Below are 15566 nucleotides of genomic sequence, written 5' to 3'. Positions count from 1 at the left end.
TGGCTTTAGCTATAATTCCGTAGTTTTCGTTATACTTGCAGACTTGTTACCTTCGTCGAAATGATACTATTCAAGACTATTCGATATAATACTGATTCAATTCTAATTAGTGCTACATGTATATACTACACACATGATATAAGCTGGAACTTGCGGTACGATGATATAATTATTATATTTGGTAAATACCTAACAACCTATATTAGGTAGCCCCTCATTCATAGCCTTAGGTTATAATCATCCGAAGTATGATCAAGCAATACTTCTATTTATGCCTTATCTTACTGCTTTCCTTCAACCGAGATTCTTGGTCAACCACTCCTGCCACTGCTCCTTGGTCCACGACGAGCTAATATCATTTGCGACGATGCCGTCGTAAATAACAGTGGGGCTGACATGTACACCCACCAGTCTACCGTACCGGATTTGCAGCTTCAGGTCGTTGGTGACCTTGTTTCCGGTATTGCCAATGCTGCCCTCCGGCACCTTGTCCGGGATGACGAGCAAGTCATACAGCGCCTGCTCGTCGATGCCGACGGTCGCGGCTAGTTTAGCTAATCGACGGTAAGTGTCGTTGCGGGGCTCATTGACGACGCGCTCATCGAAATACTCTAGCTGCGCTTTGAACAGGGCGTCGCTAAAGTCCCAGTACCGATGGGGTGCGACCTGTAATACGGCAACGCCTGCCTCATGCACAAGCGTCGACGACGGGTGCCAGGGCTGGATCTGCTGGCGGAAGATGATCTGCAGGTTGCTGGCCCACTTGGGGTTTTCTTTGACGAGGGGCACGACCGAGTGATAGAAGGTCTTGAACTGCTTAGCCGAGAACGGGCACACGTAATCGAGGAACAGCTCGAGGGTGTGCACAGCCGGAGGCACGCCGGATGTAGAGGAGGAAGGCTGTCCGAAGAGCAGTCGCTGGCCAGCGAATTTGGGGTTAAGCGCCATGTTTGATTGTGTAGTTGAGAATTGACGAAAGCTTGAAGAAGGAATTATAAATGTAGCTAGAAGTTGTCTGGAGGGATAGAATTGGGGTTTATTATAGGCGAGAGAGGAGAAACTCCGAGCTAGACGCATCGGAGACTCATAAGTGACGGAACCGACTTGTCACGTACATGTAGTTAATGCTTCAGGACGGAGAGATGCCGAATAGTAGGAGATGCATTCGGTGACGCCATATGTTGTGATAGCTCCGGTGTGGTGGGGTAGCTACCTCTTTACATATTATGTATGCAAGACTTACTAATAAGATGTGAAGTAAGGGAACATAGTGATGTATAAGTTTAGTATTAGACTTTACCGAAGCATGTTTCTAATTGTGAATATTAGGTACTTATACAGTTGTAATTTTATCATCTACCTAACTCACAGCGGACAAAATGTAAAAGTTCTTAGTTACACTATTTTAATAAGACTTGCTATTCGGACAATTGGACTTTTGCTATTTATACGGTATTCTTCGCTATAATTCCTCTAGCAAATTCTCCAAACGTAATGTGCTGGTCCAAGTCGACTTCGTCTTCAAGATTTGGCTGCGTGAAGACGGCGAGTGTATTTCGAGCAACACCTTTAGCATACGCTCCCCTTACCGAGTGCTCCACAGCCTTGAACTTGCCCCCAGTAATCCTTTCAAGTGCCTCGCCGGTCTGAAAGGCGATGCAATCCCGAGGGATTTTGACTTGGACCGGCACGCCCTTTCTATCCTTAATCCAGAGTCCGGCTTGTGGATCTGGCGACGCGGGCAATTCCTCCAATGTCGGCAGCAAGTCCGGCACCTTTCCGCTGAAACTGGGAACCTTCGCGTCTGTCTTTAGTTCGTCAACAAACATAGCAGATGTTAGGCCCGTCAAGCAGCCGTGGTCCTTGTGAACTGCACACCAATTATCCTCTTCTTGGTTCTTCGCCATGATCTCTTCAGGCATCGGGTAGTAGTGTAGGAGCCTGGCTTTCGTTGTGGACGAAGATTTGACCACCTTCTCCAAGTAGGCTGAAGGGTACCCTGGGATTTCTTTTTCGGCGAACCTATCACAAGCTCGCGCAACTAATACGGCTGTGTCGATTATGAGTCTACACATCTGTTCCATCGTGGGCTTGAAACCCGGCAGCGTCTCGTTAGGCGGCCACGAGTTCGGCGCCAAGTACTCGGGGAACTCTTTCAGAGGAAACTGTTCCGTCGGTTTTGCAGACTCTAAGGCTGGGTCTACGTAGAATGCGCAGTTGGCGTAAAAGGAGCCCTTGTATTCATCGGCCCCTCCGTCCTTGAGTTTTTCTCTGCCTTTGGACCATCCTACTAAATACTTTGCAGCTTCGTTCGTAAACTTATCTAGAATTCTGTAAGACATCTTTCGAGCGACAGAGTGACCACCTCCAACCTATTCGTTCTTAACATACCAAAGTCTGCTTCTGATAAGTTGCCCATATACGAGGCATACGACAGCAACTGGTGTCTTAACCCTGGGAACTCTGCCGGGACATCTTTGACGACAAGAATTCCCAGCGACTCCGGGCCAAAGGCTTCTTGTAATGTCTCAAAAGAGATGTTCCCTAAATGGTGAGGAACGGAAACTCTCTAGGGGGTCTCATACTGCAACGCTTACCAGTCTTGAGATCGGCCAATGACACAACAACCGGCTGTGCTGTCGCCATGCTTAGTTGTTCGGAAAGTTTCAAGGAGTAAATGAAAACTACGGTTAATTTGGGATAATTAAGAAGAAATGCAAGCTGAGCTGGGTAGGTTTGCAGACGTCCAATACGTATCTTACTGAAGAATATTGAAGATTTTTCGATATCTTTTTTACGGCTTCGCAAATTCGCCCTAAGGATACCGTCGGCATTTCTAGCACTTACACCAAAAAGTCTGACCACCACCGGCGCGTTCCGGGCTACCATAGAAGCTTCCCGTTATGGATTACATACTTGGCGATAACTCCTAAGTACCTATCCTCGCTAACTTAAAGGATAGTGAATAATATGATGTCTATGTCACAAGAAAACGAATAGGAGACTAGGTATACTAAGAGATGTGATATTTTATAATTATTTCAATGAGCGCCGTAGGTATTCCGTAATTGTTAGGAAATAAAACTTTGAAAAATTTAGGCGGACTGTTCTGTTTTAATAAGCCGGTGTACATAGTACGAAGTATTTATGTACCTACGTACTTCAATTGTATCGAGTGACGCCAGTCCTTTTCTTATCGGAGCTCCTTTTTATCTAAACAGTTACCTACCATACACCCATACACTCATCCACCCAAACACCAACAACCTATCCTGTTATTCTATATAGCACCGGCACAGGCTAGAAAACAATTGAAGACCAGGTAGTATCAACATGGTCAAGCCACTGTCTTTCAAAGGCGACAAGAAGCCCAAGAAGAGAAAGCGTACCGAAGCGGACCCGACTGCTGAAGATGCGGGCCCTAGCAATCTCGCGGTTGCCACGACGGCCGAAGGTGCAGAAAACGACGATAGCTGGGTATCAGCTGACGCTGTCGGGGATGTTCAAGGCCCGGTTATGATCGTACTTCCAACAGAACCCCCGACCTGCCTAGCTTGCGATGCCAATGGCAAGATCTTCACCGACCCCATCGTGAACATCATTGATGCGAATCCTGCCAGCGCCGAACCCCACGATGTGCGCCAGGTTTGGGTCGCGAACAAGATCTACGGCACCGAGAACTTTAGGTTTAAAGGCCGCTACGGAAAGTATGTGCTTCTTCCTATTGTTTTTATTCGTGTTCCGATTGCTAATGTGCTACTGCCTACCTAAGGTACCTCAGCTGCGACAAGTATGGCATCCTTAGTGCGACATCCGAAGCTATATCGCCTCTCGAAACGTGGACAGTGATTCCGACCCCTGACACACCGGGTACATTCCAGATCCAGTCGCAAAGTGAAACTTTCTTGACTATCAAGGAGCCTACCAAGGCAAATGGCACACCCGAGGTCCGTGGAGATGCTACAGAAATAAGCTTCGATACTACATTGAGGATTCGCATGCAAGCGCGATTTAAACCTCGACTTAAGGCAACGAAGGAAGAGAAGGCGAAGGAAAGGATCAGTCGAAAAGAGCTTGAGGAAGCTGTAGGCAGGCGACTTAATGAGGATGAAGTTAGAAATCTGAAGAAGGCGAGAAGGGAGGGCGATTACTATGAGCAGCTACTGGATCTGAAGTCCAAGAACAAGCACGACAAATATTCGTGAAAGGGATGGGCAAAATTATTGGATTATGCGTTCGGCTTCCATGCTTTGATAAATCCATCTTCGCCCGCGCTAAAAACCGTCTGCGCCTCGTCGTAGAAGCAGAAACTACGGACAAGCTCTGAAGAATGGGCTCCGGGTAAGCTGACACTGTTATGTCGATCTAGATTCCACCCTTGGCCTTTTGTTAGGTGGATCAACTGGAATGCTTGTTGGCTGTACGTGTCCCAAGGTTAGCACGGATACAAGAATCATTCTGGTACGGATTCGACTTACTCGTGCGCACCGGCGCCAACCACGGCCCCAGCTCCATTCGATTTCGCAGTGACGTTGGCGATATACTGGCAACCAAGGACTTCTCGCATATCTCCAAAATTAACCGTTGCTGCTCCATTTTCGTGGTTTTCGGCAACGTCATAAAGCGCCAGTTTTTCATCGTGAGACAATGCGTATACTTCAGTATCGTTCAAGAACCCCGCATGGTGGATGGAGGCGTCGTGATTAAAGGTCTGGATTATGACTTCGTCCTCATCAGTGATTCTTGTATCACAGATATTTACAAGACCATCAGTCGATCCTGATAGAAGAATGTTGTGGTCGTTAGGGTGGAAATTAAGCTAAGTTGCATTAGTGCTGGGCACCTATCTTTCGTACGACGTAAAACAAACCTCCGTCACATCGTCGCTATGGACTTCTTTATAGTGAAGCTTTGGGGTGGGAGTTGAGCGGACGTCCCTGAGCATTTAGGTATAAGCATATTACAACAAGACATTATGATACTTATCCAGCAAACTCACCATATTAAAATGGATGCTTGGTGGTCTTGCAGTTCGGTCCCGGCCGCAACTGAGAAGCCAGCACTCGAGCATGCTAAAGACAATACGGAGACTCGATTATCTATATAAATCCTCAGCATTGCGTCCATAAAATACAAGTGCGACTAGCTATCCGCCGCGATAAACGAACCTACTAGTCTTGCTACCTCAGCCTGTCGTGCATCCTGCCTTAGATCCCACATCGATACGCTGCCATCCTCGCCCGCTGTACACACTATAGCGCTTCCTGCATCGTATGCCTTGGCACAGGTGATGTTGCCGTGTCGCGTGAGAAGACTGAGCTGGGGCCCTGCTTTTAGACCTGTGGGATTAAATAGGGATAGCTTCTGATCTGAAGAGATAGTCGCCGGGCCTGCTGTGAGGGGGATGATGTCGAGAACGTAAACTTCGTCACGAACTGGTATCCTGTACCCGTCTACGCAATTCAGAGGATACATTGCTTCTCTTCTTACCTCTACTAGGTAAGAGGTTCCGGTATTTAGTAAACCTCCTGAACTCAGGTTATTTGCTCCTGTAGTATGATTATTGTGTCGTCGAGGTCAGTTGTGTATATAATCTATTATTTGTAAACTAACATGCTCATGTCATCTAAAATATAGATATTCGCACTAATTCAGCCTTATGAAGAACCTTTATAAAATCCGATGCTGAAACTTTTAGCTAAAAAGTACATCCCCACATGTTGTGGCGCAACATTGACCAATCGGAGGCAGGTTTGATCTCTTAGCCAAGCTGACGTCGCTTCTCAACGGATGCTACAATGCTACACTAGTTGTACCTTTGTTTGTACCCATCGATCTGGACAGCTTGTAAGTTCTAAGCCCCGAATAACAACTTCCCTTTCATACGGCAACTTTCCCACAAACACAACACTTAATGCTTACCTCCTTGGAGACCATGATATTAATACAGCATTTAAAATCTTGCTCTTAGCAGAATATATACCATGAGGCGTTGGTTCGTCTCAGCGCTCCGTAAGTATCGCCTTATAAATCTAATATAGCTATAAGCTATGTGCGCTAACCCCTGCCTTGAACAGTGCTTTTGCAGGTTATCGCCTTTACATCCGCCGCCGAGCAACAGGTATTGGAGGACGATACTACGACCACAAATCTTCAACAAGCTGCCGAAACCGATGTAGTTCAAGGCGAGCAACATGCCTGGACCCCCTACCAAAGCGGTAAGCCGTCGTAACCGTGCGCTTCTAGGACAAAGCGGCGAGAATCTAACGTGGAATAGGATGGGAACTTGTCCATGAGGCGATGACCGAGTTTCGAAAGATTAAAGCCCCTTCTTTACACAGAAAAACAAAAAAGCCAACTAGCGTTTTTGGGATATTATTCCATTATTTACCAAAGATCTTACCGAGTCTACGAGTTAGCGCTCCTCCACAGGAACATGCGCAACCAGTTATCACCGGTCCCCTCCTTGAGGGCGTCAAGCTCTTACAACAATCGGCCGATCAGAATAACACAGATGCTATTTACCTACTAGCGCAGTTCAACTTCTTCGGAAATTATTCCCACCCGAGAAATTTCAAGACCGCATTCGATCATTACTACCGACTAGCTTCCTATGGGAACAGTTCCGCGCAGTATATGGTGGGATTGATGTATGCGACAGGACTGGGAGATGCGGTAGAGCGGGATCAATCGAAGGCTCTTCTATACCATACATTTGCCGCCGATGCGGGGCACACGAGGTCGGAAATGACCCTCGCGGCCCGCCATGTTAGCGGTGTCGGCGTACCTAAGAGTTGCGAAATGGCTTGCAAGTACTACAAGAGGGTGGCGGACAAGGCCATGGTTTGGTTTCGATCAGGGCCACCTGGTGGAATGGCCCTTACACCGGAAGCGCATCGATTATCTGACGACGTAGGTGGTGTATATGGCGAGGGGGCCAGCGTTGTAAGTTCTGGTATCAACGCTCTGAAGGCCGACCCCAGTTCTCACGCCTACGCCGCTATCGACGACGTCATCGAATACCTGGATTTAATGTCTCAGAAGGGCGATTTTAAGGCTTCGTTCAATCTAGGGAGACTTTATTACGAAGGACAGCGGGGCCTTGAAAGGAACGTCGATCTAGCTCGACGGTACTTTGCCGCCGTAACAACGATGTATTGGCGTACTAAAGATGGGCGTCCCGTTGACCAACCTAAGCCTCAATTAGAGAAGTATGCCAGTAAGGCTGCCGGTTACATCGGTCGGATGTGGTTACGCGGAGAGGGAGTGAGGCAGGACTTTAAGCTGGCCAAGGGATGGTTTGAGCGCGGAATTAAGCATGGCGATGCACAGTCCCAATGGGGTTTGGGTATTATGAACCTCCACGGCCTTGGGATCCCAAAGAATGTCTCCAAGGCCACGGAGCTTTTCAAGGCTTCAGCAGACCAGGACTTTAGCCTTTCTCACGTGGCCCTAGGGGCTCTCCATCTCGACCAGGGTACTCCCGACGACCTGAAAATTGCCAACTCTTACTTTGAAGCAGCTGCCAGGTGGGCTAATATCGAGGCGCAGTACTATCTAGCCGAGATGATGCATCTCGGGGTTGGGAGAGACAAAACGTGTGGCATGGCTATGGTATATTATAAGAGTGTTGCCGAGAGGGCAGAGCCCCTGGTGTCATCTTGGGCAGAAGCTAACCAGGCTTACGAAGATGGCGACCACGAGCTTGCCTTCCTCGATTATCTTATTGCTGCAGAGCAAGGATACGAAAAGGCGCAGAACAATGTCGCTTTTATGTTAGACCCGTCCCAGTCGCGATTACCCCTGCCACCATGGCTTCACCGCCAGCCGCCAAAGCCTAACCTGCTCCAGAATTCTGCCCTAGCGCTGATCTACTGGACCAGATCGGCTATACAATCCAACATTGATTCACTGGTTAAAATGGGAGATTATTATCTAGATGGTATCGGTACCGAAACAGCGTTTGACAAAGCTGCTCAATGTTATAGCGGTGCATCGGAGTACTTCCAAAGCGCGCAAGCTCTCTACAACCTTGGTTGGATGCACGAGAACGGAGTTGGTTTAACGCAGGATTTCCACCTCGCGAAGAGATACTACGACCAAGCCCTCGAAGCTAATGAAGAAGCCTACCTACCGGTGACCTTAAGCCTCCTTAAACTCCGAGCGCGCAGTGCTTGGAACACTTTTACCCATGGCCGGATCAACTCGATCCAGGACGAACCTTGTAAGTATTATTCGTTTTCTTACTTCCTGTCTCGCTATCTACATGCAGACTAACACGTATATCTGAATAGCGCCTAGGAAGGACTGGTCGCTGAGCGAGTGGATCGCCAACTTCCTCCAGGAAGATATTTACTACGAGGAGGGGTACGAGGCCTTCGACGAAGGAATGATCACGGGCAGCGATGGGGAACCCCTGAATGACGGCCTCGAGGAAATAGACGCCGTGGTTGAAAGCTTGATCATCCTTGGACTGGTCGGCGCTATAGTTATCCTCATGTACTACCGCGCGCGCAGGCAGCAGGCGCACGCGCAGGCCGAGGCCGAGGCTGCAAGACAAGGCCAGCAAGGAGGAGCTGGTATACAACAGCAGCAACAGGCACAGGGACAACAAGGAGGTGGCTTATTTGCACAGCCGGAAGCCCCAGATTTCGGACAGTGGGCCGCAGGGGCCGTAGGTCAATAGGAGAGACGGCTATAGCCCGCCTAGGCCCTTGACGATGCGTGTAGTATATGACGAATGAATGAATAGAGCGTTCAATCATGAAGGCTTGCTTAGGCTTTATATCAATGTTAGCGCAGCGGAACTGGGTAATAAACTGGTTTAAGTTTTATGACCCAGCCCTTGACTCTTGAATATGATATGTAGATGTCCGCCATTAGGATGATATTGGATTTAACATTAGGTACCTATTAAGAGACCGTCAGGTACGCTAGTGCCGTAATAGAGCTGCACAAGAGGTACCTATAGAATATGTCATACCTCTTTCCTTTTCCTAGGACCTTCCCACTGTCAAATCGCTCGAACTTCTTTCCTAATAATCATCTATGTACCTTGAATGTTGAATGGAAGGCACAAACTAAGAAGGCGCGTAGAATAGTCACTACCTAGGTACATTAAATACATAAGATTTAGATTCGTGACCTAGACTCCAAAACTTTTCCATCTGCATCAACAACCTTCTATGTAGTAAAAACCCCTTTCTCATATACACCACTTCCGTCTGCGAGTATCAAGAGAATCACTATGTCGAAGCGCAATTTGGTCCAGCCAGACGAATTTCCAGCCGATATCTCCTGGGCTGATGAACCACAGAAGCGTACCAAACATAATGCTACCGAAGACGATGTTGAAATGAAAGATGCTACTAGCGACAATGCCGAATCTAAATCTGGGGAAGATAAAGTCGCAGCCGACGGAATGGACATTGATCGTACGAATATTGCGGCCGCTTTTCCTCAAGAGATGATCGAAGAACTTAGTATTCCGGAGTTACTAACAAAATTAAGTGACGACTCCGCCTCGTCGCCTTTAAGCGACGACTTGGGTGTTGTATATATCGTTACGAATTCCACCATCAACAGACACAGAAACTTTAAAAGTCCCGAAGAGCTTCACATTGGGGAAGTGGAGTTGGAAGTTGAGGGAACATATCACACTGCCAAAGCTGCCAACTCGCGAGTCATGGAAGTATTCCACAATATCTATATGGTACATGGCTGGGACCTCAGTCGTGAGATGAAGAGAATTGAGAAGCATGAGTATCCTAAGCCTGGTGAAGTCGAATGGTGGATAGATTCCGATGGCCTCTTGTCGCTACGGGCTGCCGATGGGCAGAGCAACCAGCTTTGTCGAGTCCGCGCCACTAAAGAGCAGATTAAGATGCAATGGCGCCCTAGGGAGTGACTGTATGACCCAGCAAGATACAAGGTATTAGATGCGCAAATGAATGCTGAAATTGGTATATAGATTGGTAAGGGCTATTCTCTGTAACTGATTTAGCCAGTCCAGACCCATACCCATTCTTTCGACATATCGTACACATCCAATATATGGCTTTTAATCCAAGTCACCATGAGAATGGAAATTGAAGTAAGTGATTTGCATGCTCTCTGTAGACGTAGGTAATCTGTGTGCCTCGAGACACATCAAACTTTATTCTTCACATAACTGAATCAGGAGACGAATCACTTGGTCTCTGCCGATAGGTTAACAATCAGATGGTATGGTTAATTTCAACGCTGGTTCTGAATCATTTACATGTCATTATTCACAAACCTCATTTGAACTACACTTCATCCCCCTTTCCCGGGAAAGGCTCCCAGAGTCACTGGGAAATCCGGATAATTTGTCAGATATGGTGGAATAAATCTATATATAAACACGATATATCCCGGGTCTTCTAGTTATCCCAAACCCAAACCACTTTAGCAACAACAATTCTATCACCTTCTGGTCCCAAAACAACATCATCTTCAACTCAACAACCCCCCTTAATATCCATCTACAAGCCAAATATCAAATTCATATTCTAACCCGGGCTTTGCCGAATTCCTTCTTCATCCTCCCCTATTGCTTACTACCTACTTCCGGTATACCGTATTGCGGTACACGCACGACTACGATGTGTACACAGGAGTGGATTGGCGTCTACTGCCTGATCTGCGGAGGGTTCACCGTGCCGAGGTATAAAGGCAAGCTTGTTCGCTGCCAAATAGCGCTCAGGGGGGGTTCCTGCGGTACCTTGACACCGAAGGAGGTGAGGTCCACCGACACCGGCATGTGCAGTCGATGTAAACAGGAGAGGCAGCAACGAGGAAAATAGCATGCTAGAAGGGCTGTTGAAGGACCATGGAGCGACGCCTTGGGTAGTGGTAGATCTTGGATTTACTATGTAGACGGCGATTACATGGGAGCTTGGGTATATTTTTGCGTGCTACTCTTTTTTATAAGTTAGGAATATATTACCTATTACCTGCGACGATACCAGGAAGTCTTTTCATTGTGCGATACTTATATCTTGTTGGTGTTAATTATTTGGATTTGACATGCTCATTAAAGGGTAGATGTATAGGTACTGGAGTAGATTTTCTTGAGTACCTACCTCCTATGTTAGTTTGAACATAGGGGCACATGCAGGAACCGTTAAAAGTCTTTGTAAAGCGATACAATCAACGTAACTTACTAAAAAATGACACGAGCAAAAGAGAAGCTATCAAAGTCTTATAATCATAAATGGAATTATATTTTTATATTTTATACTGCAGGCCTAGGCATTAAGTTTAAATCAACTAACTAGCTTTGTGTTTAACTAGTATTTTCTAACTATAAACTTCACAGCATGAAGCTACTTAATAACTACCTAGGGTACGGTAGTAAATTTATACGAGGCGTAGAGCTATAAGAGCCTCCCAATAGTAGCCTATCCCTGCCCGAGACTAAGATACTCTAAAGCCACCAATGGTTTCTAAAAGTCGTGTTGCTTGATGTAACAAGCTACTGTATTCTAGATACATTACCAACTCGCAACATCTTGTTCCTTTGTCGTCGTCAATTATGTAAGGAGTCTTACGTCTGATGTCACCTCGTGACGTACAGACTTTATAAGACTGCAACGCTAAGTGTGATTTTGCGCTGCTAACAGAATATTGACCTTTATGAAGGTGCCACGTAGTTGGATATTCAATTTTCGGTTCCAATATTTAGGATAGATAGGTAGTCTTTTGTAATTAAACCCGGTCTTGGGCAATGCTACATTAACCCATCAACTCCTATCTTAGGGTCGCACTGAGCCCACCTACCACCTACCACCTATGACAGCCTGGTTGTTGGAAAGTTTTGTTTTTTTAATTCGCATTTCCCAATGAGGATTAATGTCAAAACTTTCCTAAGTTAAATTCGGTCTGTAGGGTGATCGGATTTCCACGCTAGCGAAACCTTCCGAGTTTGCATTTACCCTATTGGCTGGAGTTTAGCCGGGGTATCCAAATGCGGTTAGTCGGCACCAAACATAGGGTACGTACCCCGCAAAGATAGGAGTACGTACCCCCTAATAGCGTACCATATACAGTAAACTCACGATAGCCTCAATATTTTACTTATTGCGCTATAGATAATCGGAATCTAAAACCGAAGCCATCGGCTTTGGTTTTCAACGTATTTAATTGGAAAGTTTCGCCGGCAAAACTTTCCAATTAGCACAACAAGTTGTGCTACACGGCATTTTAGTTACTACCAAACTCTCAGCATAAAAATGTCGATCCGCGTTTTATTAAATCTTACTATAGCACAAAGAAATAACGGGGTTGGTTTATACACTTGGTGTATGAACTAATATTAACTATAGCTTTTTCAGTCTTATCTATGACTTGAGTATTAAGTACTAAGTTAGTTAATATTGGTTGGTTTATTTCTCTAGCCGAAAAGTAAAGGGAAAAATATTTCGTAATACAAGAAGAGTGTGCCTCTAGGCTTACTCTGGCTCTTGGTTCTGCAGACATGCTTTTTAGGGGGTATATGCTGCAGTTGGTCCAAAAAGTACCTAAGAATATTGTTTAGCCGCAGCATTACAGGTGATTAAAAAAAAAAGGCTATCGCATCGAAGGAGGTTAGGATGAAGTGCAAATATTGGCTCGGCATTACATCAGAGTAACAGGGCTTGCACCAACTATTATGATCAATCAGATTCATGTCAGCCTCACTTGCTTTGAGATCGGGTCAGCGGAATGTGCACACCAAATCGTTGAATGCGGCTGAACAGGTATTCCTATTCACCAAGAATTCGCGTAAAATCACTCGTGCTTGATACACATCGCCAAGCGAATATCGCGATGGACTAATACAAGTTAAACAGCGTGATTCATTTGCAGGCTTTAATGTATGCTATTCGTATTCACCAATCGATAGCTGATATCGGCGAAAGATAGGTAACTAAATCGTCAGAACCAAGATTAACCTGCGGCGTAGTGAGAAAGGTAGCTTGGCTAAATTGAAGCTATTTACAGGGGTTCAACCACGTGGCATCCCTGGCTCCCATCCTATTCCGTATCACCTTGGCGATATTCGTCATTATCATTGAACCATTAAAACTTGTTCGAGGCTGCTCCGTCAAAAATGAGAGATCTCGAATCTGAGCACTTGCATCGTGGTAGGTGCATGCTCTGCAAAAGCCCGCCGGCGGGGTGGCCTCCATCATCAATGGAACTAACATCTCGGCCTGTGTTATATCATCACATGTCTGTCCTCTCAATCCACGTCCTTGCTAACAAAGGCTATAGCATCCTCGACCGAGGCGGTTGCCTCAGCTGTTAAGCCGACCATCCTGTGCGATAGGATGAGGTCGTGTGGTGCGTGCTTTATCGTGTGGAATTTCACCTTGTTGCCTTCTATTCCTTCCATTGCCTCTGCGAATTGCTTGTTTTCGTCGTAGAAAACTTCAGCTTCTCCGGCTTGGATATATACCGGCACGCTCGTCTTGAATGGATGTGTCATGGGAGAAAAGTACGGTGCTACTTCTGGTGTCATTCCACCTTCGGGAATGTACTTGTCGTATCCCGTCTGGAGGACGGGGTAGTTGATACAGTCGGTCCGTAGTTTAGGTGAGTCTCCGTATTGACTCTTGGCATCGTTGGTTACGTGAATCCATGGTGAGTATGCCAGCACACCACCTGGTAGTGGAAGCTTCCGACTTTCTTCTAGGTATCTTAGTAACCCTACGGCAACGTTGCCTCCAGCTGAGTCTCCTAAGAAGATGATGTCTTTCGGATCGATACCGAGGTTCAGTATGTAGTTGTAGAAGGTAAGTGCGTCTTGGATCGAGGCTGGAAATCGACCGGCGGGGGAGGTGGCAAGTCGATACTGGGCGAGGAATACCCTAGCCCCTGGAACACGTTTTACTAAATCTGAGACGATATTGGACCCTTCATAAGGATCAAAGGCAAAAACAAAGGCACCTCCAGGGAAAAGAAGGAGGACTTTTGATTTGTCAATGGTTACTGGACCACCTAGACCCGCATCCCAAAGTCCCTTCAGGGGCACCGGCTTGACAGCTGCTGGGGATAAGACGCCGGAATAAAGCTCGTCCTTGCCGGGCTCGATGTAGGCAAACCGTTCCTTAGCCTTCTCTTTAGTTAAGGGTCGGAGGCTTGAAAGACCGATTACAGAGACGAGGTTAAAAAATATGCGTATAATATAAGTGGCTACACTTGTTCTTATGCTCCATTGTCGTATAGGTCGCAACGAAGGGATAGTATAATAGATTATAAGTGAGATTAATATAAATGGAAGTTTTAAGGTAAAATATATTATATAAAGAGCTTTAAGCGGTTGAGTTGAGCGTGACAATGCCATCGTGAACGTACACTATGTAGGTAGGTACCTAGGCTAGTACACTATAAAGAGACAGCGGGGCGAGTAAGAGTAGAGGTGAAGATGTCTGATGCATAGGAGCAAGAAAAGAGAGACAACTTTGTCTATTTTAAACATGTCAAGATATACGCTAAATCGAAGCCACCTACGTAGCCGGGAGGTAGGCAACTGATCAGTCACTTTCGTTCTATTCACCATGAACAGGAAATCACTTTTGTTTCGGGATTCGGCCTACACACCTAGCATTGGCACATGTAATACCATGAAGCTATCACTACTACGAAGCATAGGTAGTGTATAACTACTGTGTTGCAATGCAGATGGTTGTTGTGCATGTTAGGACTTTCCCGCATAAGTGGGCCACAGGGTGGTATCGTGTTGCAACGATGTAACTGAGGGTCGTACTGCGCATGCTTTGATTTTATTAGAATCCGCTAATTGGCGCTGGCTTGTGGTAAAGGCGGCAGTTATGCCATGTGCGTTGAAAGCAGGCATGTTGTACACCTACCTACCACTCTGCTTCTAACCATGGACGAAGCCTCTATGTTTACCCAGGTAGGCATTCGGTAATATCGTGGATTTAATCGACGAAACAGGTTTGTGTTGTAGTATGTATATATCTATCTGCTTTTTATGATATACAATACATCGTAAAATAGAACGCATACTATTGATAACTAGTAGTTACTATTACTGATAAACATAATCGATCGCCCTTTTTCCCCAGCTTCTACCCCGATCTCCTTCCTAGTGTATGTATAGTCCTCACTAGTATACATACACTACATACCTAGATAGTATCTCATAACGTTGTCCGTGAGCTCCATGCCATGGTGCCATCGGTGTAAACAAAAGGGGTAATAAGTTCGGCCCAGAGATAGCCGTTGGTCTGTGTTTCTATAAGCTTAAGTACATACATAGTAGTGGAGTTATAGACCCACGTGGAAAAGGTCTCTTAAGCCTTACATAGTAAGGTGATCAGCACGCTACGTGGCTAACCAGGTTGGTGATGCCGCGATCAGGGGGCGGAGATACGGATGAGAGATATCGAAAAAGCGAGCGATGATTGGCGGGCTCTCCCGGGGACAAGGCCCTTCACGTGGGGGCGTTTGAATGTATGCAACTACATCCCCGATGTGATAAACCTGTCACAGGACGAATATACCATGTCCTCGTCGCATGTTATTGCGACACAGCA

The 15566-nt window shown here is 46.3% G+C and overlaps 7 protein-coding genes across 7 annotated transcripts; 3 read left to right on the top strand and 4 right to left on the bottom strand.

Annotated features, from left to right (window-relative positions):
• Nucleotides 1-76: 76 nt before the first annotated feature.
• Nucleotides 77-1248, bottom strand: F5Y00DRAFT_249441 (uncharacterized protein). Its single transcript, XM_048009592.1, has one exon. The coding sequence runs from the start codon at nt 1075-1077 to the stop codon at nt 295-297; it is 783 nt and encodes a 260-aa protein (XP_047860069.1). The 5' UTR covers nt 1078-1248; the 3' UTR covers nt 77-294.
• A 52-nt stretch (nt 1249-1300) lies between these two features.
• Nucleotides 1301-2981, bottom strand: F5Y00DRAFT_249438 (Clavaminate synthase-like protein). Its single transcript, XM_048009591.1, has 3 exons — nt 2598-2981; nt 2392-2544; nt 1301-2323 (listed from the first exon to the last, which is right to left on the bottom strand). The coding sequence occupies exons 1-3, from the start codon at nt 2887-2889 to the stop codon at nt 1446-1448; spliced, it is 1323 nt and encodes a 440-aa protein (XP_047860068.1). The 5' UTR covers nt 2890-2981; the 3' UTR covers nt 1301-1445.
• Nucleotides 2869-4302, top strand: F5Y00DRAFT_210869 (actin-crosslinking protein). Its single transcript, XM_048005508.1, has 2 exons — nt 2869-3707; nt 3773-4302. Exons 1-2 carry the CDS (start codon nt 3334-3336, stop codon nt 4203-4205), a joined length of 807 nt encoding a protein of 268 aa, XP_047860067.1. The 5' UTR covers nt 2869-3333; the 3' UTR covers nt 4206-4302.
• On the bottom strand, nt 3973-5842 carry F5Y00DRAFT_210854 (WD40 repeat-like protein). The gene is made up of 6 exons (XM_048005507.1): nt 5169-5842; nt 5000-5099; nt 4871-4937; nt 4479-4819; nt 4152-4418; nt 3973-4097 (listed from the first exon to the last, which is right to left on the bottom strand). The coding sequence occupies exons 1-5, from the start codon at nt 5473-5475 to the stop codon at nt 4229-4231; spliced, it is 1005 nt and encodes a 334-aa protein (XP_047860066.1). The 5' UTR covers nt 5476-5842; the 3' UTR covers nt 3973-4097; nt 4152-4228.
• A 16-nt stretch (nt 5843-5858) lies between these two features.
• Nucleotides 5859-8834, top strand: F5Y00DRAFT_249432 (HCP-like protein). The gene is made up of 4 exons (XM_048009590.1): nt 5859-6012; nt 6078-6218; nt 6278-8224; nt 8295-8834. The coding sequence occupies exons 1-4, from the start codon at nt 5985-5987 to the stop codon at nt 8684-8686; spliced, it is 2508 nt and encodes an 835-aa protein (XP_047860065.1). The 5' UTR covers nt 5859-5984; the 3' UTR covers nt 8687-8834.
• Nucleotides 8835-9247: 413 nt separating this feature from the next.
• Nucleotides 9248-9907, top strand: F5Y00DRAFT_266863 (uncharacterized protein; the record flags this gene model as incomplete). The annotated part of the gene is made up of 1 exon (XM_048011992.1): nt 9248-9907. The coding sequence occupies one exon, from the start codon at nt 9248-9250 to the stop codon at nt 9905-9907; it is 660 nt and encodes a 219-aa protein (XP_047860064.1).
• Nucleotides 9908-12588: 2681 nt separating this feature from the next.
• Nucleotides 12589-14483, bottom strand: F5Y00DRAFT_210792 (alpha/beta-hydrolase). The gene is made up of 2 exons (XM_048005506.1): nt 12737-14483; nt 12589-12668 (listed from the first exon to the last, which is right to left on the bottom strand). The coding sequence occupies exon 1, from the start codon at nt 14348-14350 to the stop codon at nt 13247-13249; it is 1104 nt and encodes a 367-aa protein (XP_047860063.1). The 5' UTR covers nt 14351-14483; the 3' UTR covers nt 12589-12668; nt 12737-13246.
• Nucleotides 14484-15566: the final 1083 nt, after the last annotated feature.

The sequence above is a fragment of the Daldinia vernicosa genome (assembly GCF_022497035.1).
Source record: "Daldinia vernicosa strain CBS 139.73 unplaced genomic scaffold F5Y00scaffold_83, whole genome shotgun sequence".
Classification (NCBI taxonomy): domain Eukaryota; kingdom Fungi; phylum Ascomycota; class Sordariomycetes; order Xylariales; family Hypoxylaceae; genus Daldinia; species Daldinia vernicosa.
Note: the sequence above shows the minus strand (reverse complement) of the source record. Positions and strands in the feature narration are given on the sequence as shown.

Coding starts and splice junctions, on each gene's coding strand:
- F5Y00DRAFT_249441 (XM_048009592.1), bottom strand. CDS start 1,077: ATGCGTCTAGCTCGGAGTTTCTCCTCTCTCGCCTATAATAAACCCCAA.
- F5Y00DRAFT_249438 (XM_048009591.1), bottom strand. CDS start 2,889: ATGGTAGCCCGGAACGCGCCGGTGGTGGTCAGACTTTTTGGTGTAAGT. Junction 2,545..2,597: donor ATTGGCCGATCTCAAGACTG/GTAAGCGTTGCA, acceptor CTCACCATTTAG/GGAACATCTCTTTTGAGACA. Junction 2,324..2,391: donor CTTATCAGAAGCAGACTTTG/GTATGTTAAGAA, acceptor ACAGAATTCTAG/ATAAGTTTACGAACGAAGCT.
- F5Y00DRAFT_210869 (XM_048005508.1), top strand. CDS start 3,334: ATGGTCAAGCCACTGTCTTTCAAAGGCGACAAGAAGCCCAAGAAGAGA. Junction 3,708..3,772: donor TTTAAAGGCCGCTACGGAAA/GTATGTGCTTCT, acceptor TGCCTACCTAAG/GTACCTCAGCTGCGACAAGT.
- F5Y00DRAFT_210854 (XM_048005507.1), bottom strand. CDS start 5,475: ATGTATCCTCTGAATTGCGTAGACGGGTACAGGATACCAGTTCGTGAC. Junction 4,938..4,999: donor CAAGCATCCATTTTAATATG/GTGAGTTTGCTG, acceptor CTAAATGCTCAG/GGACGTCCGCTCAACTCCCA. Junction 4,820..4,870: donor ATAGCGACGATGTGACGGAG/GTTTGTTTTACG, acceptor AATGCAACTTAG/CTTAATTTCCACCCTAACGA.
- F5Y00DRAFT_249432 (XM_048009590.1), top strand. CDS start 5,985: ATGAGGCGTTGGTTCGTCTCAGCGCTCC. Junction 6,013..6,077: donor TTGGTTCGTCTCAGCGCTCC/GTAAGTATCGCC, acceptor TGCCTTGAACAG/TGCTTTTGCAGGTTATCGCC. Junction 6,219..6,277: donor CTGGACCCCCTACCAAAGCG/GTAAGCCGTCGT, acceptor AACGTGGAATAG/GATGGGAACTTGTCCATGAG.
- F5Y00DRAFT_210792 (XM_048005506.1), bottom strand. CDS start 14,350: ATGGCATTGTCACGCTCAACTCAACCGCTTAAAGCTCTTTATATAATA.